General features: G+C 39.4%; 1 protein-coding gene across 1 annotated transcript in view; it reads left to right on the forward strand.

Moving 5' to 3' along the window:
- The window catches only part of SLCO6A1 (solute carrier organic anion transporter family member 6A1), a 112899-nt gene that overhangs the window by 27503 nt on the left and 61374 nt on the right, over window positions 1-24022 (forward strand). Inside the window, exons 5-7 of the mRNA XM_055430376.2 lie at window positions 6122-6243; window positions 7872-7984; window positions 19485-19629. Coding sequence (XP_055286351.2) covers window positions 6122-6243; window positions 7872-7984; window positions 19485-19629 — 380 coding nt within the window. The remainder of the gene's footprint in view (window positions 1-6121; window positions 6244-7871; window positions 7985-19484; window positions 19630-24022) is intronic.

Here is a 24022-nt window from a genome sequence, read left to right on the forward strand (position 1 = left end):
TTCAGTTCAGTTCAGTCACTCAGTCGTGTCCAACTCTTTGTGACCCCATGAACTGCACCACACCAGGCCTCCCTATCCATCACCACCTCCTGGAGTTTACCCAAACTCATGCCCATTGAGTCGGTGATACCATCCAGCCATCTCATCCTCTGTCGTCCCCTTCTCCTCCTGCCCTCAATCTTTCCCAGAATCAGGGTCTTTTCAAATGAGTCAGCTTTTTGCATCAGGTGACCAAAGTATTGGAGTTTCAGCTTCAACATCAGTCCTTCCAATGAACACCGAGGACTGATCTCCTTTAGGATGGACTGGTTGGATCTCCTTGCAGTCCAAGGGACTCTCAAGAGTCTTCTCCCAACACCACAGTTCAAGAGCATCAATTCTTCGGTGCTCAACTTTCTTCACAGTCCAACTCTCACATCCATACATGACTACTGGAAAAACCATAGCCTTGACTAGACAGACATTTGTTGACAAAGTAGTCTCTGGTTTTTAATATACTATCTAGGTTGGTCATAACTTTCCTTCCAAGGAGCAAGCATCTTTTAATTTCATGGCTTCAGTCACCATCTGCAGTGATTCTGGAGCCCCACAAAATAAAGTCAGCCACTGTTTCCACTGTTTCCCCATCTCTTTGCCATGAAGTGATGGGACCAGATACTATGATCTTAGTTTTCTGAATGTTGATCTTTAAGCCAACTTTCTCACTCTTCTCTTTCACTTTCATCAAGAGGCTCTTTAGTTCTTCTTCACTTTCTGCTGTAAGGGTGGTATCATCTGAGTATCTGAGGTTATTGATGTTTCTCCCAGCAATCTTGATTCCAGCTTGTGCTTCCTCCAGCCCAGCGTTCCTCATGACGTACTCTGCATATAAGTTAAATAAGCAGGGTGACAGTATACAGCCTCGACATACTCCTTTTTCTATTTGGAACCAGTCTTTTGTTCCATGTCCAGTTCTCGCTGTTAGAGTTGGATTGTAGAGCAGGCTGAGTGCCAAAGAATTGATACTTTTGAATTGTATGATGCTGGAGAAAACTCTTGGGAGTCCCTTCTACAACAAGGAGATCAAAACAATCAACCCTAAAGAAATCAACCCTGAATATTCACTGGTAGACTGATGACAAAGCTTAAGCTCCAATATTTTGGCCACCTGAAATACACATTTCTCAAGAGGCAGGTGAGGTGGTCTGGTATTCCCATCTCTTTCAGAATTTTCCACAGTTTATGGTGATCCACACAGTCAAAGGCTTTGGCATAGTCGATAAAGCAGAAATAAACCAGTTGTATCACTTAATGGCAAATAGAAGGGGGAAAACTGGAGCAGTGCAGATTTTATTTATTTCCTTGAGCCCCAAAATCACTGTGGATGTTGGCTGCAGTCATGAAATTAAAATATGCTTACTCCTTGAAATATCAATAACCTCAGATATGCAGATGACACCACCCTTATGGCAGAAAGTGAAGAAGAACTAAAGAGCCTCTTGATGAAAGTGAAAGAGGAGATTGAAAAAGATGGCTTAAAACTCAACATTCAGAAAACTAAGATCATGGCATCTGGTCCTATCACTTCATGGCAAATAGATGGGGAAACAGTGACAGACTTTATTTTTTGGGGCTCCAAAATCACTGCAGATGGTGAATGCAGCTGTGAAATTAAAAGACCCTTGCTCCTTAGAAGAAAAGTTATGACCAACCTAGACAGCTTATTAAAAAGCAGAGACATTACTTAGCCAACAAAAGTCCATCTAGTCAAATCTATGGTTTTCCCAGTAGTCATGTATGGATGTGTGAGTTGGACTATAATGAAAGCTGAGTGCCAAAGAAATGATGCTTTTGAAGTGTGGTGTTAGAGAAGACTCCTGAGAATCCCTTGGGCTGCAAGGAGATCCAACCAGTCCATCCTAAAGGAAATCAGTCCTTAATGTTCATTGGAAGGACTGATGCTGAAACTGAAACTCCAGTACTTTGACCACTTGATGCAAAGAGCTGTCTCATTTGAAAAGACCCTGATGCTGGGAAAGGTTGAGGGCAGAAGCAGAAGGGGATGACAGAGGATGAGATGGTTGGATGGTATCATCAACACGATGGTCATGAGTTTGAGTAAGCTCCAGGAGTTGGTGATGGACAGGGAGGCCTGGAGTGCTGCAGTCCATGGGGTTGCAAAGAGTTGGACACAACTGAGCAACTGAACTGAACTGAACTTCTTGAAAGGAAAGGTATGACAAATCTAGATACTGTATTTAAAATGGAACCATCACTTTGCTGATAAATGTCCATATAGTCCAGGCTATGGTTTTTCCAGTAGTTATATACATATGTGAAAGTTGGATGGTAGAGCAGGCTGAGTGCCAAAGAATTGATACTTTGAATTGTATGGTGCTGGAGAAAACTCTTGAGAGTACTTTCTACAGCTAAGAGATCAAACCAATCAACCCTAAAGGAAATCAATCCTGAATATTCACTGGTAGACTGATGACAAAGCTTAAGCTCCAACATTTTGGCCACCTGATGTGAAGAACCGACTCATTGGAAAAGACCCTGATGCTGGGAAGGATTGAAGGCAAAACAAGAATGGAGCATCAGAGGATGAGATGCTTAGATAGCATCACCTACTCAATGAACATGAATTTGAGCAAGCTCCAGGAGATAGTGGAGGACAGAAGAGTCTGTTGTGCTACAGTCCATGGGGTCACAAAGAGTGGGACACAACTTAGCAATAACAGTAACAACAGCACATATCCTAGGCAAGAATTTTCTTCTCTACTGTCTTTGTCCATTTGGACAGTTGAAACTCCAATACTTTGGCCACCTGATGGGAAGAGCTGACTCATTTGAAAAGACCCTGATGCTGGGAAAGATGAGGGCAGGAGGAGAAGGGGACCACAGAGAATGAGATGGCTGGATGGCATCACCGACTCAATGGACATGAGTTTGAGTGAACTTCGGGAGTTGGTGATGGACAGGGAGGCCTGGTGTGCTGCGGTTCATGGGGTCGCAAAGAGTCGGACACAACTGAGTGACTGAACTGAATAGAAATCTCATACTCTGAGCTTACAAAAACAGAAATTTACTTATAGTTCTGTATGCTGACAAGTCCATGATCAAGGTGCTGGCAAATTCATTGTCTAGTGAAATCCTGCTTCCTGGTTCATAGACACAGCTATTTTCTCCTTGTGTCCTTTCATGGGTGAAGGGGCACGAAGTCTGTCTGGAGTTTTTAATCACATTCATGTAGACTCTACCATCATAACCTAATAACCTCTCCAAAACTCCACTTCTTAAAATCATTAAAAGGAATCTTAACATATGAATTTTGCAGGGACACAAATATCCATTCATAACAGTATTCATTCCACCAACAGTGCTCATGCTATCACTACCATTCATACAGATGCCCTATTCATACCTGTGCTATCTCATTCCTGTGGCTATCTCTCTAGTCTTTGACTAGGGATATATGATAAGACAAAGGCAGTATGACAGCATGGTAATTATTGAATTTACTGGTCTTAATATGCACACCATTATCCAGAGATATCTGACTTAATAGAATGATGTCATAGCTTGGGGCCCTCACCAGGTTTTTAGGTGGAATTTTTGGAGTTTTCTATATGTAATATCATGCCATTTTCACACAGAAACAGTTTTACTTATTTCTTTCTGATTTGGTTGCCTTTTATTTCTTTTTCTTGCCTAATTGCTGTGGCTAGTACTTCCCATGCTATGTTGAATAAAAGTGAGAAAGTTAAGCATCCTTGCCTTTATCTGATCTCAGAATTTTTAGCTTTTCACTGTTTAGGGTGATGTTAGCTGTGTGTGTGGGTCATGTATGGCCTTTTTAATGTTGAGGTATGTTCCCTCTATGGACTTCCTTGGTGGCTCATTGGTAAAGAATTCACATGCCAATGCAGCTTGATCTGTGGGTTGGGAAGATCCCCTGAAGAAAGAAATGGTAGCCCACTCCAGTATTCTTCCCTGGGAAATCCCATGGACATAGCAGTCTGGTAGGCTACAGTCCATGGGGTTGCAATAGAGTCAGAGTCAATTTAGAGACTAAACAGCAAAATGTTCCCTGTATACCCAATCCGTTGAGTGTCTTTCATCATAAATGGATGTTGGATTTTCTCAAATGCTTTTTCTGCTTTAATTGGCATGATCATATGATTTTTATCCTTCATTTTGCTAATGTGGTGAATCACATTGATTGATTTGCAGATGTTGAATCATCCTTGCATCCTTGGAACAAATCCCACTTGATCATGGTTGTGATACTTTTAATGTACAATTTAGTTCAGTTTTCTAGTATTTGGTTGAGTATTTTTGCATTGATGTTCATTATTGACTTGTAATTTTCTTGTGGTGTCCTTGTCTGGATTTGGTTGTACATTTAAATTTAACATCAATTTCAGTTTATTTTTTCATATAATATGAGAAATTGGACACATTTCTATTTTTCCTCAAAGGAATATTTATTTATACTGATAACATTTTTTAGTCATTCCATGATTTTTTAAAAATTAAGTTTTACTTATATTAAAATACAATCTTTATGATAAATAAAATTTTCCTGTATATATAGATTTTCTTCCTGTCTCTGAATCTCTAGTATGTTCCCTGATATATTTTTTTATTTCATGGCAATACTAAAGGGTTTCATTAACAAAAACTTTATTGTATTATTTTCTATATTGTTAAATAAGTCCTCATTCATCAAATAAGGGGCTGATTTTACAAAATTGCTCTTCCAGATACATTTGATAGTTATAGGCTATAATAAAACATTTTGACTTGTAACACTTGGATTTGTGTGTCAAATGAGAGTAATTGCATGGTAATAATTGGAACCAATGCATACATATAGTTAGAATACATAGATGGGTTCAAATGTAAAAAGAAAGATTTCCAAAAGATAAAAAGCTATAGTTTTATAAATACTTTAAAAGAGAGAAAAATAGAAATTTTATGAATATTATAATCAACAAGGAAACAGAGCCCAGTGATAATCTGGAGTTGAAACTCCCTGGGCTTAACATATCCACATGTATATATCCTTAACTGAATTATGGATATCAAATTTGTAACCCTGTGTCATTGCAAGTTGGCGTTTGTATCCCTGAATAATGTAGCAATGGGTAGGAAGTTATCCCATCAATGAATAAACTGGGAATATTCTCCATACTGTGTGAAAGTTGAAGCCTATATGCAGGCTACTCACCAGGTTCTGTTGGCAGCAGATCTTGCTGGCATTAGAGTACCACCAAAACTGGTTCCCGTGGATGTGGACTTTTTCCCACAACAGCTGGTTGCATCTAAATGTGTGTGGAACTGAAGATAATGGCAGCAATGTGGTAATCAGCTTCCCCAAGTCTCCTCCCTAAATGATATAAAATAATGTCACAACATGAAAATCCCCCCCAAAATCATGGCCTGAGCATTATTGGAAACAAAGAATGTTGAAACTACAAAGCAACTGTGACTGAAAAGGGGAAAAAAAATCCACAAAATCCCAGCAGAGGACCCAATCACATTTCCATCTTCCTCTGCCCACTGCAAAGCTTTGTGGTTTGCTAAGACTGACCAAGTAAAACCATAGGGGAGATAGAAAACAAAGGCTATCAAAATGTGGTGAGTTAGGATCACTGGAAGGCTAAAACATGTTCAATCTGGGAGTTCAGAGAAGGGACTATAAGAAAAAGATTACCAAGAAATGGTAATGAGTCAGGTACCCAGATAAAGTGTTAGTTGTGCAATTTAAAAGGCCAAACTCGTTCTAAAGAATTTGGCACATGATTTAAAGGGTGTAAGAATGATTTCAAAAAATAGTTGAGATTTAGAGTGATAGTCTTCTAAATCTGTAACTTCTGTCGGAGTAAAAACTTTAAAAGGGGCGAAGAATTACTGTTCACCACCTGAGCAGACAGGGGAAAAGTGGGGAAAAGAAAAAATTTAGCATCCTACATGACAGAAGAGAACCACATAATTGGAGAACTGGCAACCACTCAATCTCAGCAAAACAGAGCAATAACAAAGACAAATTAACAGAAAATTCTCTTTCTCTCTCTGTTTAATTATGGCTTTGTAATAAACTAAACAAAGTTGAAAATTTTCATTTTCTCTATTAAAGTGTTGGAGACAGTGATGATAAAGAACATTGGAAGAAGAGTTGGAGGAGTTATTTTGTTATTATTGCAGTTATTGCATGGTCTACATTAATACCATTTTCATGCTTTCCACAGAGTTTACGAGGTGACTATAAAAATATAATTCATTAAATTAAAGGAGAGTATATTCCTCACCCCTATCCTGATCCCCAGTTCTCAGAATATGACTGAATTTCATTTCTTTCTGTGTACATTTCTTTCTGTGATGGACAAACAGTGACATGTGCTAGTATTATTTGAACAAGTAAAGCATGCCACCAAGTAATTATTTTATTTATGTACCAGACTGTCATTAGTACATATTTTTGTATTTTGTCATTCCTGCCTAAAAATGCTTCATACTATCTAAAATTTTCTTAACAAAAGAAGCATATTTAATTGCTCAGATGGTAAAGCGTCTGCCTGCAATGCGGAGGACCCAGGTTTGATCCCTGGGTCGGGAAGATCCCCTGGAGAAGGAAATGGCAAACCACTCCAGTACTCTTGCCTGGAAAATTCCATGGATGGAGGAGCCTAGTAGGCTACAGTCCATGGGGTTGCAAAGAGTTGGACAAGACTGAGCAACTTCACTTCACTTATGTTATAAGGTAAAGTAATAACTATTAAAAGTCTTTGGGAACCACTGGAATATACCCGAAACATTAGAGAAATCAAATAGTTTCCTAATAGTAGTACATTTAGTTGGTATAAAATATTTTTCAGTTCAGTTCAGTCGCTCAGTCGTGTCCGACTCTTTGTGACCCCATGAATCACAGCATGCCAGGCCTCCCTGTCCATCACTAACTCCCTGAGTTCTCTCAAACTCATGTCCATCAAGTCAGTGATGCCATCCAGCCATCTCATTCTCTGTCGTCCCCGTCTCCTCCCATCCCCAATCCCTCCTAGCGTCAGACTCTTTTCCAGTGAGTCAACTCGTTGCATGAGGTAGCAAAAGTATTGGAGTTTCAGCTTTAGCATCAGTCCTTCCAATGAACACCCAAGATTGATCTCCTTTAGAATGGACTGGTTGGATCTCCTTGCAGTCCAAGGGACTCTCAAGAGTCTTCTCCAGCACCCCAGTTCAAAAGCATCAATTCTTTGGCGATCAGCTTTCTTCACAGTCCAACTCTCACATTTTTAGTAATACCAAATTTGTGCTTTTATATTTTAGGGCTATGCTGTCAAATACTGTAGTAACTATATGTAGCTATTTAAATTTTAAGTTAAATTAAAAATCCATTTATTCAATCATGGGAGCTACATTTTAAAATATTTAATAGTCACATCATAGCTAATGGCTACGGTATTGGAGATATTGGAGAGTACAGATATGGGAAATTTTCCTTATCACAAAGTTCTTTAGGACAGTACTATTTTAGACAGGCATGTCTTTTAGTTTATTAGCTTGACTTTGAAAGTGAAAGTGAAGTCGCTGAGTTGTGTCTTACTCTTTGGGACCCCATGGAATTTTCCAGGCAAAAGTACTGGAGTGGGTTGCCATTTCCTTCTCCAGGGGATCTTCCCAACCCAGGAATTGAACCTGGGTCTCCTGCATTGCAGGCAGACGCTTTACTGTTGGAGCCACCAGGGGCCACCAGCTTGACTTTAGCTTGTTCAAAAATAGTTCACTTACCATTTCAGGACAAATTGGGTATATGTTGGGATGTGTATGAGTGCTTATTATATGTGTGTTAGTTATTTGAACATAAGATTCTTCTCCTTGTTAACGTATAGGCACAGCAAGGATAAAACCTGGGAAACGTAAACAGCCTCATAGTTTGGACAGAGATCAAACAAAAGATCAGGAATTTGGACCTAGTATCAAGGACTTATTTGCTACTTTTGGGGTAAAGTATTTTACAAGAACAAGCAAATTAAAATGACATGTACAATATTTTTGTTGTGGATTTAAGAAAACTATAAACTGTTCAACTTGAATCTGAATAGAACTTTTGAAGTCTTAATTAACCTACTCATTTTATAGGTAATGGAAAATAGGACCCATTTCACTTATGTGGCATCACTACGAACTTGGTTAGTGTCAAAGACTGATACCAAGTATTTTTCCTTTTTCTATTGCTTTTAACTTTTATAATGAATTTATTTTTTCTCTATATAAATAAATAAGCCATTTAATAAGATGACAGAGGTATTAGCATTATCTTTTTATTATATTTAAATAACTTAGAAAAGAACTTTAGAAGTTAACAGATACTCTCACAAACAACTTTTTTTTTCATTTAGAAATGTTTATTTCAGAATGGCCTATAGAACCTTACCCAGGTAAAGTTCCTGTCAGCCCTTCTCATGGGTCATGACTGAGTTTTGCTTTTATGAACCTACAAGTCAAAGCAACAAAACTAACAAACATGTATTCAGTTTGCTAATATTTTTTGAGGATTTATGCATCTATATTCATCAGAAATTTTGACCTGTAGTTTTATTTTTATATGCTTGTCTTTATCTGATTTTGGTATGAGGGTAATGGTGACCTTGTAGAATGAATTAGAGAGTGTTCCGTCCTATTAAAATTTTTTGAGATGGCTTGAGAAGGATAAGCATTAGCTCTTATCTATATGCTTGTTAGAATTCCCTTATGAAGTTGTCCAGTCCTGGACTTGTTTGCTGGGAACTTTTTCTTACAAATTTAATTTCACTAGTAGTGATGGATCTGTTCAGATTGTTTATTTCTTCTTTAGATTCAGTTTTGGAAGATTGTATGTTTCTAGAAATTTATCCATTTGTTCTAGATTGTCCATTTGTTGGCCTTTAACTATTTGTTATATTCTCTTATAATTTTTGTATCTCTGTGATATCAGTTGTAATTTTTCCTCTTTAATTTCTTATTTTGTTTATTTGCATACTCTATCTTTTTTTCTTAATGAACCTAGCTTAAGGCTTATCTTTAATAAAAAAAAACAGCTCTTGATTTTGTTGGTATTTTCCATTTAGATGGTAGGTTAAGTTGTTTGTTTTTGAGATTTGTTTCTTCTAGTGGGACTGTATCGCTATGGACTACCTTCTTTGAACTGCTTTTGTTGCATCCCATAGTTTTGGAATTTGTCATTTTACTTTTCATTTTTCTCTGTATCTTTTCTGTTTTCCTCTTTGATTTCTTCACTGGCCCATTGATTTTCTAGTAGCATGTTGTTTTGTCTCCACATTTGTGCTTTATCCATTTTTTTTCCCTATAACTGATTTCTAGTTACATGAACTGAACTGAACCACTGTGGCTAGAAAAAGTGCTCAATATATTTTCTGTCCTCTTAAATTTGCTGAGACTTATTTTGTGGCCCACATATGATCTGACCTAGAGAATACTCTATGTGCATTTGAAAAGAATGCATATCTGCTGTTTGGGGATGGACTGTCCTATGGATGTCTGTTAAGCCAAGTAGTCTGATGTGTCGTGTAAGACCACCATGTCCATATTGATTTTATGTCTGGATGGTGTGTCAATTGATGCAAATGGGGTATGAATGTCCCCTACTACTTTTGTATTCTTTTCTGTTAGTGTTTGCTTTGTATATTTTGGTGCTCATATGTTAGGTGCACGTATGTTGATGAATGTTATGTCGTCATCTTACATTGATCTCCTTGTCATTATATAATGCCTTTGTTTGTTCTTATAGACTTTGTTTTAGTGTCTGCTTTGTATGATATGAGTATTGTAACCCCAGCTTTCTTTTCATTTCCATGAACTGTCTTTTTACATCCCCCTCACTTTCAGTTTGCGTGTGTGTCTTTAGCTCCGAAGTGTTTCTTTTAAGCAGTGCATAGATAGATCTTGTTTTTTCTACCTAATCAGCCAACATTTGTCTTTTGATTGCATTTTTCCGGTGACATTTAAAGTGATTATTGATAGGTATGGACTCATTGCCATTTCATTATTTTTTCTGATTGTTTTTATAGTTCTCTGTTTTTCTTATTTTTGTTTTTTTCCATGTGTTTTTAGGATTTTCTTTAGTGGTATACTTGTATTTTTCTTTCTAATTTTATGTGTCTATTATAGGTTTTCAATTTGTGATTATATATATGTGGCTTCATATATGTTGACCTGTAACTACTTGTTTTAAACTGTTCTCTATTTAAACTCAAACATGTTGTAAAAGATCTATGTTTTTTACTTCCCTCATCCATTTTTTTGTGTTGTTGATGTCATATTTACATTCCCATATTTATCCCTTAAATATTGTAGTTGTAGATAATTTTACAATCATTGTTTTTAATCTTCATACTAGCTTATTTAAATGGTTGGTCCATAGCCTTTACTATATATTTGCCTTTCATAGTGGGATTTTTCTTTTCTCGTAAATTCTTACTTATTGTTATTATCATTTCTTTTCAACTTAGAGAAGACCCTTTAACACTTTATTTAAGGTTGGTTTAGTATTCATGATTTCCTTTTGGTTTTTTGCATCTGAAAAGTTCATTATCTCTCCCTCAAATCTGAGCAATAACTCTGCTGGGTAGAATATCCTAGGTTGTAGGCTTTCCCCTTTTAACAGTAAAATATATTATGCTTCTCTCTCATGACGTGCAAAGCTTCTGCAGAAAGATCACTAATAGCTATGTGTGTGGGGGGTTCCCTTGTAAATTACTCTTTATTTTTCTCTTGCCCCTCTTTAGAATTCTCTTCATCTCTGACTTTTGCCATTTTAATTATGATAAGTCTTGGTGTAGATATCTTTGGATTCATCTCTTTTGAGACTCTGTGTGTTTCTTGTACGTGGTTATCTGTTTCCTTCTTGAAGTTCAAGATTTTTCAGCAATAATTTCATCAAATACATTTTTAACCCTGTTCTTTCTCTCTTCTCCTTCTGGGACCCCTATAATGCATATAATATTATGCTTGATGAAATCTCACATGTCCCTTAAACTGCCCTCATTTTTTAAACTTGTTTTTCTTTCTGCTGTTCTGATTGGGTGATTTCCATCATTTTCCTTTCTAGATCACTTAAACGTTCTTTCACGTTCTTTAGTTCAGTTCAGTTGCTCAGTCGTGTCTGACTCTCTGCGACCCCATGAATCACAGCACGCCAGGCCTCCCTGTCCATCACCAACTCCTGGAGTTCACTCAAACTCATGTCCACAGAGTCGGTGATGCCATCCAGCCATCTCATTCTCTGTTGTCCCCTTCTCCTCCCACCCCCAACCTTTCCCAGCATCAGAGTCTTTTCCAGTGAGTCAACTTGTCGCATGAGGTGGCCAAAGTATTGGAGTTTCAGCTTTAGCATCAGTCCTTCCAATGAACACCCAGGATTTAACTCCTTTAGAATGGACTGGTTGGATCTCCTTGCAGTCCAAGGGACTCTCAAGAGTTCTTCTCCAACACCACAGTTCAAAAGCATCAATTCTTCATCGATCAGCTTTCTTCACAGTCCAACTCTCACATCCATACATGACCATGGGAAAAACCATAGCCTTGACTAGACGGACCTTTGTTGGCAAAGTAATGTCTCTGCTTTTTAATACACTATCAAGGTTGGTCATAACTTTCCTTCCAAGGAATAAGTGTCTTTTAATTTCATGGCTGCAATCAGCATCTGCAGTGATTTTGGAGCCCCCCAAAATAAAGTCTGACACTGTTTCCACTGTTTTTCCATCTATTTCCCATGAGGTGATGGGACCAGATGCCGTGATCTTTGTTCATGTCCTTTCAGTTCAGTTCAGTTCAGTCGCTCAGTCGTGTCCGACTCTCCGCGACCCCATGAATCACAGCACGCCAGGCCTCCCTGTCCATCACCAACTCCCGGAGTTCACTCAAACTCATGTCCACAGAGTCGGTGATGCCATCCAGCCATCTCCTGCTGTTAATTACTTTTAGTGTGTTTTTCATGTCAATTCTTGTATTCTTCAGCTCCAACTGATTCCTTTTTATATTTTCAATTTCCTTGTTAAATTTCTCAGTGTTCATCTATTCTTTACTCAAGTTCAGTTGGCATTCTTATTACTAATGCTTTGAACTCATTATCTGATAAATTATTTATTTATAATTTCATTAATTCTTTTCTTAGAGATTTTTTCTTGTTATTTCATTTGAAACAAATTCCTCTGTCTTCTCATGTTGTTTAACTTTCTCATGAATCTCTCTATGAAATTAGGTAAAACAGTTAACTATCCTAGACTTGAAAGGGTGTCCCTATGTGAGAGCATCCCTGTACAGTGCATGTGCTCCCAGTGCCTCTGGTGGGAGAGCTGGATCTGAAGTGTGCAAGGGTCATGTATTCCCCTAGGTTATACCGGCCAGCTATCACCTTGCTGGGAGGTGGGGCTGGAGATAGCGTGGATACAGCCAGTCAGGTATAAGCTAGGGCTTGTCCTAGGTTCAGTGGCCATCCTTGCCCTATCTGGGGTAAGGATGTGTCCCGAGGTGCTGGAGGAGAAGCCCTGAGAATCAGGTCTGAGCTGGTTCCGTTCACTACAGATGTGTGTTCCCCCCATTCCCTGCAATGGCACCTTCACCTGAGAAGGTAGTAGTCCTGAAGCAAGAGGGACCAGAGAAGGACCCAGTGTGAGCCTTGCTAAGGCGGTCCCTGCACATTAATCAGTGTTCCAGACATCTCCCGACCCATGACTTCCATAAGTTAAATTACAAGTAAAACTCTTGAGAAGTTAAAAATTTATTGGTGTCCTCCTCAACTTATTTTCCTTCTATTTGTCCATAAACACCAAGGCTTTTTTACTGGGAGCGTCAGTGTCTGCCATCATGCAACCTGGATTGAGGTAGGCAGTAGATTAATGCTTCTACCATATGATAGGAAAAATTCCAGAATTAATTGAGACATTATATGACCCAGCTTTAGGAACTGTTTCCTCCCTGCAGCATTCCTCTGCATTGGTTTCTTCATTAACGTTTGTATCCCACTGCTGCTTGAGCCCTGTCCTGAGTCTCAGTCTACTTTTCTCAGGCCTCTATACCTCTTGTTTCAACTCCCAGCTAAGTAAGCACATATAGGAGTACCTAACCTAGTCTGAAATTCCAGACCAGCATGAGCTTCCTCTAGTATAGTAAAGACCCTGGGTTGTTGACAAACTCTGCGAGGGACTAGGACTAAGACTCACAGCACTGCAAGACTTGGCCAATTGCACAGAACTGTCTTCTATTTTGTGGAACTAATTCAGGTTCTCCCTCTGTGTGTCAACAAGTACCAGAATTAAGCCTCATTTTGCTACATGAAACCACTTAGATACCAATTTATATATCTGGCCTTCTTTTTTGCCCCCCATATGTTATACCTAAGAAAAGAAATAGGCTGTTTTATTTAGGTAAGAAAACCTGTAAGAGGATCCTTGGTATGCGGATCATTTTCTCTGCTCATAGTCTCTTTCTGAATAAAGTACCCAGAAGTGTTTCCTTGTGCATTAGTTGTTGTGCTCTGTATGATGTATTCTAATTGTTCTAGTCAAAAGTAGATCTGGGTCAGTATTTGAGCCCGAGTCAGTAATCTTTCAGTTCAGTTCAGTTCAGTCACTCAGTCGTGTCCAACTCTTTGTGACCCCGTGAATCACAGCGTGCCAGGCCTCCCTGTCCATCACTAACTCCTGGAGTTCACTCAAACTCATGTCCATCGAGTCAGTGATGCCATCCAGCCGTCTCATTCTCTGTCCTCCCCTTCTCCTCCTGCCCCCAATCCCTCCCAGCATCAGAGTCTTTTCTAGTGAGTCAACTCGTTGCATGAGGTGGCCAAAGTATTGGAGTTTCAGCTTTAGCATCAGTCCTTCCAGTGAACACCCAGGACTGATCTCCTTTACAATGGACTGGTTGGATCTTCTTGCAGTCCAAGGGACTCTCAAGAGTCCTCTCCAGCACCACAGTTCAAAAGCATCAATTCTTCGGCGATCAGCTTTCTTCTCAGTCCAACTCTCACATCCATACATGACCACGGGAAAAACCATAGCCTTGACTAGACGGACTTTGGTTGGCAAAGTAATGTCTCTGCTTTTTAATATACTATCTAGGTTGGTCATAACTTTCCTTCCAAGGAGTAAGCGTCTTTTAATTTCATGGCTGCAATCAGCATCTGCAGTGATTTTGGAGCCCAAAAAAATGAAGTCTGACACTGTTTTCACTGTTTCCTCATCTATTTCTCATGAAGTGATGGGACCAGATGCCATGATCTTCGTTTTCTGAATGTTGAGCTTCAAGCCAACCTTTTCACTCTATCAAGAGGCTTTTGAGTTCCTCTTCACTTTCTGCCATAAGGGTGGTGTCATCTGCATATCTGAGGTTATTGATATTTCTCCCGGCAGTCTTGATTCCAGCTTGTGCTTCTTCCAGCCCAGCATTTCTCATGATGTACTCTGCATATAAGTTAAATAAGCAGGGTGACAATATACAGCCTTGGCGTACTCCTTTTCCTATTTGGAACCAGTCTGTTGTTCCATGTCCAGTTCTAACTGTTGCTTCCTGACCTGCATACAGGTTTCTTAAGAGGCAGGTCAGGTGGTCTGGTATTCCCATCTCTTTCAGAATTTTCCACAGTTTATTGTGATCCACACAGTCAAAGGCTTTGTCATAGTCAATGAAGCAGAAGTAGATGGTAGGTGTTTTTCTGGAATTCTCTTGCTTTTTCTGTGATCCAGTGTATGTTGGCAATTTGATCTCTGGTGCCTCTGCCTTTTCTAAATCCAGCTTGTACATCTGGAAGTCCTCAGTTCAGTACTGTTTGAGCATTCAGTTCAGTTCAGTTCAGTTCAGTCACTCAGTCGTGTCCGACTCTCCACGACCCCATGAATCACAGCACGCCAGGCCTCCCTGTCCATCACCAACTCCCGGAGCTCACTCAAACTCATGTCCACAGAGTCGGTGATGCCATCCAGCCATCTCATTCTCAGTCGTCGCCTTCTCCTCCCGCCCCCAACCTTTCCCAGCATCAGAGTCTTTTCCAGTGAGTCAACTCGTCGCATGAGGTGGCCAAAGTATTGCAATTTCAGCTTTAGCATCAGTCCCTCCAATGAACACCCAGGGTCGATCTCCCTTAGAGTGGACTGGTTGGATCTCCTTGCGGTACATTACCTTGTGTGAAATGAATTCAATTGTGTGGTAGTCTGAACATTTTTTGGCCTTGCCCTTCTTGGTGATTGGAATGAAAACTGACTTTTTCAAATTTTTGACCTTAGCTGAGTTTTCCAAATTTGCTGGCATATTGAGTGCAGCACTTTCACAGCATCATTTTTTTTTTTAGGATTTGAAATAACTCAACGGCTATTCCATCATCTCCACTAGCTTTGCTCATAGTAATGCTTCCTAAGGCCCACTTGACTTCACACTCCAGAATGCCTGGCTCTAGGTGAGTGATCACAACATCATGGTTATATGGGTCATTAAAATACTTTTTCTACAGTTCTTCTGTGTATTCTTGCCATCTCTTCTGAATATCTTCTGCTTCTGTTTGGTCCTTACCATCTCTGTCCTTTATTGAGCCCATCTTTGCATGAAATGTTCCCTTGGTATCTCTAATTTTCTTGAAGAGATCTCTAGTCTTTCCCATTCTATTGTTTTCCTCCATTTCTTTGCACTGATCACTGAGGAAGGCTTTCTTATCTCTCCTTGCTATTCTGGATTGAGATGGATGAATTCTGCATTCAGATGGATGTATCTTTCCTTTTCCCTTTGCCTTTTCCTTCTTTTCTTTTCTCGTTTATTTGTCAGTCCTCCTCATACAACCATTTTGCCTTGTTTGCATTTCTTTTTCTTGGGGATGGTTTTGATCACTGCCTCCTGTACAATGTCACAAACCTCCATCCATAGACAGGCACTCTGTCTATCAGATCTAATCCCTTGAATCTATTTCTCACTTCCACTGTATAATCATGAGGTATTTGATTTAGGTCATACTTGAATAGCCTAGTTGTTTACGCTACTTTCTTCATAGCTCAGTTGGTAAAGAATCTGCCTGCAGTGCAGTAGACCTGGGTTCCATTCCTGGGTTGGGAAGATCCCCTGGAGAAGGAAAGGCTTCACACTCCAGTATTCTGGCCTGGAGAATTCCATGGACTGTATAGTCCATGGGGTCAAAGAGTTGGGCATGATTGAGCGACTTTCACTCACTTCACTTCCATTTAAGTCTGAATTTTGCAATAAGGAGTTCATGATCTGAGCCACATCAGCTACCAGTCTTGCTTTTGCTGACTATATAGAGCGTATCCATTTTTGGCTGCAAAGAATATAATCAATCTGATTTCAGTATTGACCATCTGGTGATATACATGTGTTGAGTCATCTGTTGTGTTGTTGAAAGAGGGTGTTTACTTTGACCAGGGTGTTCTCTTGGCAAAACTGTTAGCCTTTGCTCTGTTTCATTTTGCATCCCAGGGCCAAACTTGCCTGTTACTCCAGGTTCTCTTGATTTCCTACTTTTGCATTCCAGTCGCCTATGATGAAAAGGACATCTTTTTTTTGGCGTTAGTTCTAGAGGTCTTGCAGATCTTCATAGAACCATTCAGTTTCAACTCTTTGGCATTAGTGGTTGGGACATAGACTTGGATTACTGTGATACTGAATGGTTTGCCTTTGAAATGAACTTAGACCATTCTGTCATTTTTGAGATTGCACCCAAGTACTGCATTTTGGTCACTAGAAAAGACTCTGATGCTGGGAAAGGTTGGGGGCAGGAGGAGAAGGGGACGACAGAGAATGAGATGGTTGGATGGCATCACCGACTCTGTGGACATGAGTTTGAGTGAACTCCAGGAGTTGGTGATGGACAGGGAGGCCTGGCGTGCTGTGATTCATGGGGTCGCAGAGAGTCGGACACGACTGAGCGACTGAACTGAACTGAACTGCACTTTGGACTCTTTTGTTGACTATGACAGCTACTCCATTTCTTGTAAGGGATTCTTGCTCACAGTAGTAGATAAAATGGTCATCTGAATTAGATTCACCCATTCCAACCCAATTTAGTTCGCTGATTCCTAAAATGTCGATGTACACTCTTGCCATCTCCTGTTTGACCACTTCCAATTTACCTTGATTCAAGAATCTAACAGGTTCCTATGCAGTATTGTTCTTTACAGCATCAGACTTTACATTCACCACCAGACATACGCGCAACTGGGCATTGCTTCTGCTTTGGCTCAGCCTCTTCATTCCTTCTGGAGCTATTTCTCTGCTCTTCTCCAGTAGTAGCATATCTTTTTGCCTTTTCATTCTGTTCATGGGGTTCTCAAGGTAAGAATGCTGAAATGGTTTGCCATTTCTTTCTCCCGTGGACCACAGTTTGTCATAACTCTCTACCATGACCCATCCATCTTGGGTGACCCTATAGGACATGGCTCATAGTTTCATGAAGTTACACAAAGCTGTGATCTATGTGATCATTTTGGTTAGTTTTCTGTGACTGTAGTTTTGATTTTATCTGCCCTCTGATGGATGAGGGTAAGAGGCTTGTGCAAGCTTCTGATGGGAGGGACTGGCTGTGGGGAAAAATGGGTGTTACTCTTGCTGTGCAAGGTCATGCTCTTCCCTGGGTTGGGAAAATCCCCTGCAGAAGGAAGTGGAAAGCCACTCCAGTATCCTTGCCTGGAAAATTCCATGGACAGAGGAGCCTGGCAGGGAAGTCACTGAGTGACTGAGCATGCAAGGGCATGAATAAGTGAAACAAAGAATGTTTATTCTAGTTCACAGTAAGACCTGATGCAAAGCCATAGTGGTTAAAAAAGAAAAGGTAGTATTTCCTCAGTACAAATAAACAGGCCGGTGGAACAGAAAACCCAGCTACAGATTAGTATATATAAGAACTTGTCATATGATCGAGGAGGCACTCTGAAGATATTGTTCAGTAGGTATGATGACTAACTCGGTTCTTTGTGAAGTTGGCTGTCTACTTCATATGATACAAAAAGATGATTTCTAGGTTAATAGAATGTGACTATAAAAAAATGAAAAAGTCAAGGTTTAGAATGAAAGAAACACCTTGCAATATAAGGATATGAAAAGAATAGACAAGATTTGTAATAGTGCCAAATATGAACTTATTTATGGATTAGATTACATTAAGACATTAATGTAATTAAGATTTCTTAAATACATTACATTAAGATTTCTGTTCAATGAAGGAAGCTGTAGACAGTGTTAAAAGGTGGGTGACAGATATCTAAATCCAACACAGGATTAGTATTTAGAATAAAAGAGAGTTCTTGGAAAATCTACAGAAGAATTTCAGGAAGCGTACAAATAACCAGTTCATACTCCCAAATGAATACTAAATAGCTAAGAAACTTTATGAAGAAATGCTCAGTTATATTTGAAGTTAGATAATGATAAAATATAGCAATGTAATAATATACATTCATCAGAATGGCGAAAATTTGCCAGAGCCCTAGCAATCCCTGTCTAGGATGTATACTTCCAAAGACACTCTATCCTGTTTCCTTAAGAGCTGCACAGGGATGTTTAATGTCACCTTGTTTGCGCCCGTAGGAAGCTCAAGTGGACCTAAGCATTTTACCCTATGGGAGTGGTATTACACTATGTGAAGAAAGCTGATCACTGAAGAATTGATGCTTTTGAACTGTGGTATTGGAGAAGACTCTTGAGAGTCCCTTGTACTTCAAGGAGATCCAACCAGTCCGTTCTAAAGGAGATCAATCCTGGGTGTTCATTGGAAGGACTGATGCTAAAGCTGAAACTGCAATACTTTGGCCACCTCATGCAACGAGTTGACTCACTGGAAAAGACTCTGATGCTAGGAAAGGTTGGGGGCGGGAAGAGAAGGGGACAACAGAGAATGAGATGGCTGGATGGCATCACCAACTCTGTGAACATGAGTTTGAGTGAACTCTGGGAGTTGGTGATGGACAGGGAGGCCTGGCGTGCTGTGATTCATGGGGTCGCGGAGAGTCAGACATGACTGAGCAACTGAACTGAACTGAATGTGTTAAACATAACCCAGAAGATGAATTTGATAAATACGCAGAAAATGATAGATTTCAGAAATAGTGTTTAGTGATAGAAAAATAAAATTTAAGTTTATTTAAAAATATACAAGTATAAAACATCACTGAACATTCTCAAAGATATATACATATCTAAGAAATATAGAAATCAGTTTGAAAATTAATATTCTAGTTCTAGCAGTTCTAGCACACTGCCAGTGTCACAAATAAAAATTATAGGTGGTATGAAATCAAGTAGCAAATAAAAATGGTTCAAACACTACATGTCTTTTATGGTATATTGGTGAATTTTAACTTTCTGTTTCAATTTTTATATACATATAGTATTGTCAGTTATTGACAAAGGTAAACATTTTGTGGATCGGTCACTAATATATGGGTGGGTATATCTATTTGTCTTTACCTAATAAAATAACATAATTCATATGTAACTTATTTCTATTTCAGATTCTGATCAAGAATCCAATATTTGTGTTCCTATCTCTGTCCAGAGCTTCAGAATCTTTAGTTATGATTGGAGCATCTGAATTTTTGCCTATATATATAGAAAATCAGTTTATATTAACACCCAACGAGGCAACTACACTTGCAGGTAGACATTTCCACTCATTGTACTCATGAAATTTTTATGTAAAGTTTTCTTTTATGTATTTATGAAATATTTCAACTAAGTGGGAAGTAGAAGGAGCAGTAGTGTTTGCTTAAATTTTAAATATCTGAATACTGCTTGTTCAAATTTTTAAAATATGAGCATTTTTCCATCATTGCATCATTAGTTTTTAACACGTAGAAATTTGTAGGACTTCTGCATCTCTCTTTTACCACATTTCTTTTCCTCCCTTCCCAGAGGTAACTTACACCTCTTTTAAAGTTGGAGTTCTTCCCTCTCACACATTTGTATATTGTTACCTCTTATGTACCTGTCTACATGCAGTCTATTTCTAAAATCGATATATCATTTTGTATGTGCTCTTCTGTTACTTTTATCTGAAATTGTGTTCATCAGATTCATATTGATCTCTACTTAAGGCATTTTAACATTGCTGCTGCTGTTGCTGCTAAGTCACTTCAGTCGTGTCCGACTCTGTGTGACCCCATAGACAGCAGCCCACCAGACTCCCCCGTCCCTGGGATTCCCCAGGCAAGAACACTGGAGTGGGTTGCCATTTCCTTCTCCAATGTGTGAAAGTGAAAAGGGAAAGTGAAGTCGCTCAGTCGTGTCTGACCCTTAGCGACCCCACGGACTGCAGCCTACCAGGCTCCTCGTCCATGGGATTTTCTAGGCAAGAGTACTGTAGTGGCTTGCCATTGCCTTCTCCTTAACATTGCTATGGGATTCTATTTTATGAATACTGTTTCTTTTTCTGTTTCTTTTTCTATATCATATACATCGACATGAAGTTGCCTCTAGCTCTTTCACTTTTCCAAACAATGAAGTAACAAATAGACTCCTATTCATGTTCCTTGTGCACATTTGTAAAAATTGATCTATGTTTAGACATCAAAGAGGCATTGCTATTAAGTACATCAGTTATATTAGATATTGATAATTGGTTCTCCAAAAGAAGTTGCAAGTGGAATTAAATGTTTTAAGGTTCTAGCATTAATGGGAAGATGGTGAATGTGATCATTTATTTTATGTTGTAAAAAATCAGGGATACATACTTTAACTTGCAGGTAACCAGTAAGAGAATAGTAAAGAGTACATTAACTTGAAATATTTTATTAACAATTTAAAAAAATAAGAAAGGAAAAAAAGGAACATAAAACATGTAAGCCAAATAAAAACAAATGTTAATACGTGCAAAAGTTTTGACTTTTATCCCATTGTTGAGTAGATTTTGTGGTAAAGGGCACACCATTGTTGGATTGCACATAATTCAAAAGCCAAACATGACACAGTTTCAGGGGCCATATGACAGATTTTTTCACAGTTATACCATTTTGTTTGACAATGATTAATATAATTAACAGAGATAGGGACTAAATCATTCAGTTTTTTTTTCCATACAGTACTTAATTAAAGCTAATATCAATAAGACTCCAAAGAACAGGATAAGGCCACCTGCAGTATTGGCCTCAATCATGCTAGCAGTTTGGATGCAGCCAGTTGACCAAATTTCCTGGTCCTCAGGATCTACCTTAGACAGCAAGATAACTTTCTGCTTAAGTTTCTGTATTTACTTTTCCACTTAGCCTGAGGTATTCATTCAGGCATAACAGAATGGGTTAGTAATTGCATATATTCTACTCGGGCCTGCCAGGATGAAGTTTTGGGCAATTCAGTCACCCATAACAATGCTGCTCAGTCACTGAGGCTGACCAGAGTGCTTTCCAGGCATGAGGTGTCTTTGAATATTTCAACTAAAATTAGGGACACATTTTTTTGGTACCACCTTTTCTAGTCGGATTACTTGTAGAGTAGTAGAGACAACTGCCTTCAGGGTATATACAGGTAGTGTATCAGTAGTCCCTCTGAAAATCTTCCCAGAGTAAAGAAAGTAACTTCACTTGAAAGAAATTTCCACAGTATTCTGAGGGCTATGCGGTCTAGTGGTGGTGTTTCTTTAAACATCTGTGGCTCTTTCATGACCACCTCCATGGCTTGACCACACCAATTCCAGTTGACAAGTAAGGCTTGTCAAATGGTTAGTGGTGAGTCTGTTTTGGTTTATCTCCAAATGAGAATATCAGTCCACAAAATCAAGTTTTCTGTGAGTCAGGACTTTGGTTATGCCAAGAGACCAGTAATAAGCTAAGTGTTAGTCACTCAGTTGTGTTCGACTCTCTGTGACCCCGTGGACTGCAGCCCACCAGGCTCCTCTCTCCACGGAATTCTCCAGGCAAGAATACTGGAGTAGGTTTCCATTTTCTTCCCCAGAATAAACTAAGAGTTGCTTTTAAATGTAGCTGTTTCAGGGAGTCTATGACTCCTATACAAGCAACAGTGCTTCTGAGCGGGAGCTTCTTCCCATTTTCCAGAGGCTCCAGCACACAAAATCATCAGTCACAGAGCCTTGCAGCTGAAATCGGTTTATTAGGTTTGTGATACAGTGGCTCAGAGGTTAAAGCGTCTGCCTGCAATGAGGGAGACCTGGGTTCGATCCCTGGCTTGGGAAGATCCCCTGGAGAAGGAAATGGCAACCCACTCCAGTATTCTTGCCTGGAGAATCCCGTGGACAGAGGAGCCTGGTAGGCTACAGTCCACGGGGTTGCAAAGAATCAGACACGACTGAGCAACTTCACTTTCACTTTTCACTTTCACCTCCAAGTCTGTACTTGGAGCATACCACAGCTTGCTGATTAGCATTCAGTGTAGGTCTGTGGATCAGCTAATATAAAAGACCAAAGAGAAACCCTAAGTGAGTTGTCTACTGTGTTCAATACTCAAAATTCCAAAATCCAATGCTAGGTTGGCTTTCAGTTGGGGGAGAAGGAGACAGTTTTTCCTTAACTTTCAGAGGGATAGAGCACTGTGATTCTGTCTGCAGAGTGCCCCAAAACTTGATGAGTGGTCTCTGGATTTTGTTAGGCTTGATCAGTCTTCCTTGCTGATGATGGTATAATAACACCAAAGTCAGAGCCATTGAGTCAGGCCTCTCACCCTATAACCAACTGAGTATCTTCTATCATTGAAAGCTTTGGGCATCATAGGTAATGGTCATCAAAATAAATCTGCCTTTTGTAGTAAATGGGAGAGGAATTTAGGTACTCCTGAGGGAGTACTGCAGATGTATGTTTGTGGCCTTCTAGCACGAACGAAAATTAATCTTCTTTGGGTGCTCAGTTCAGTTCAGTTCAGTCGCTCAGTCATGTCCAACTCTTTGCAACCCCATGAATCACAGCACGCCAGGCCTCCTTGTCCATCACCAACTCCCGGAGTTCACTCAAACTCATGTCCATCGAGTCGGTGATGCCATCCAGCCATCTCATTCTCTGTCGTCCCCTTCTCTTCCTGCCCCCAATCCTTCCCAGCATCAGACTCTTTTCCAGTGAATCAACTCATCACATGAGGTGGCCAAAGTGTTGGAGTTTCAGCTTTAGCATCAGTCCTTCCAATGAACACCCAGGATTGATCTCCTTTAGAATGGACTGGTTGGATCTCCTTGTAGTCCAAGGGACTCTCAAGAGTCTTCTCCAGCACCACAGTTCAAAAGCGTCAATTCTTTGGCAATCAGCTTTCTTCACAGTCCAACTCTCACATCCAAGTGGGGTGCAAAAGAAGACTTCGGCAATGTCCAAGATAGTGTATCCAGTGCCATCAGCCTGTGCCAAAAATTTACTGACACCACCATGTACAGGCCATTCAGGGCTGTAGGGACAATGGAATTCAGTTGGTGGTTAATCCAGTGTAAACCTCAAGCACCTGGTAACTTTTTTTCACTGGACATGAGGTCTCTTGAATTGAGACACTGCTTCATTTAAGTCCCTAATCGAAACTGGGACTTTCCTTTCTCCTCCTGGGATCCTGTGTTGTTCCTGTTGGACCATACATGAGGAAAAGGATGGCAAATTCGTGTTCCACTGCCGCTCTTAGAATTTAGAAGCATATGCAGTACCAGTGTGCAAAATACAGTTACCTATTCTATACTTTGAAACTGGAACCACAGCATTAATATAGTGAAGCCACAAGGAAGGTGCTCTAAAAATGCGCTTTCTCACTTATCCAAGCATGTTCACTATAGAAATATCTGTGAAAATGTAGAACAAAAAGCAGTCAGTGCGTCTACTTGTAGGATATATAGCATCAGAGGGTAGCAGAGAACTGTCACCCAATAAATAAAGTAGTAATTTTTTAAATACAAAAATTTTAATTTAAATATTATTAAAATTTAAAATTATTTTAATACCATTATTGTTTAAATCTGGTACATTTAAATAAAGACAAATCTTGACCTCTATGTAACTACATACATAGATACCAATTCTAGGTAGATTGCAGGTCTCAATGTATATGTTAAAACAATAAAGCTTTTTAGAAAGAC

This window comes from Moschus berezovskii, chromosome 8 (genome assembly GCF_049115385.1).
Source record: "Moschus berezovskii isolate FMDL1 chromosome 8, NW_MosBer_1.0, whole genome shotgun sequence".
NCBI lineage: Eukaryota > Metazoa > Chordata > Mammalia > Artiodactyla > Moschidae > Moschus > Moschus berezovskii.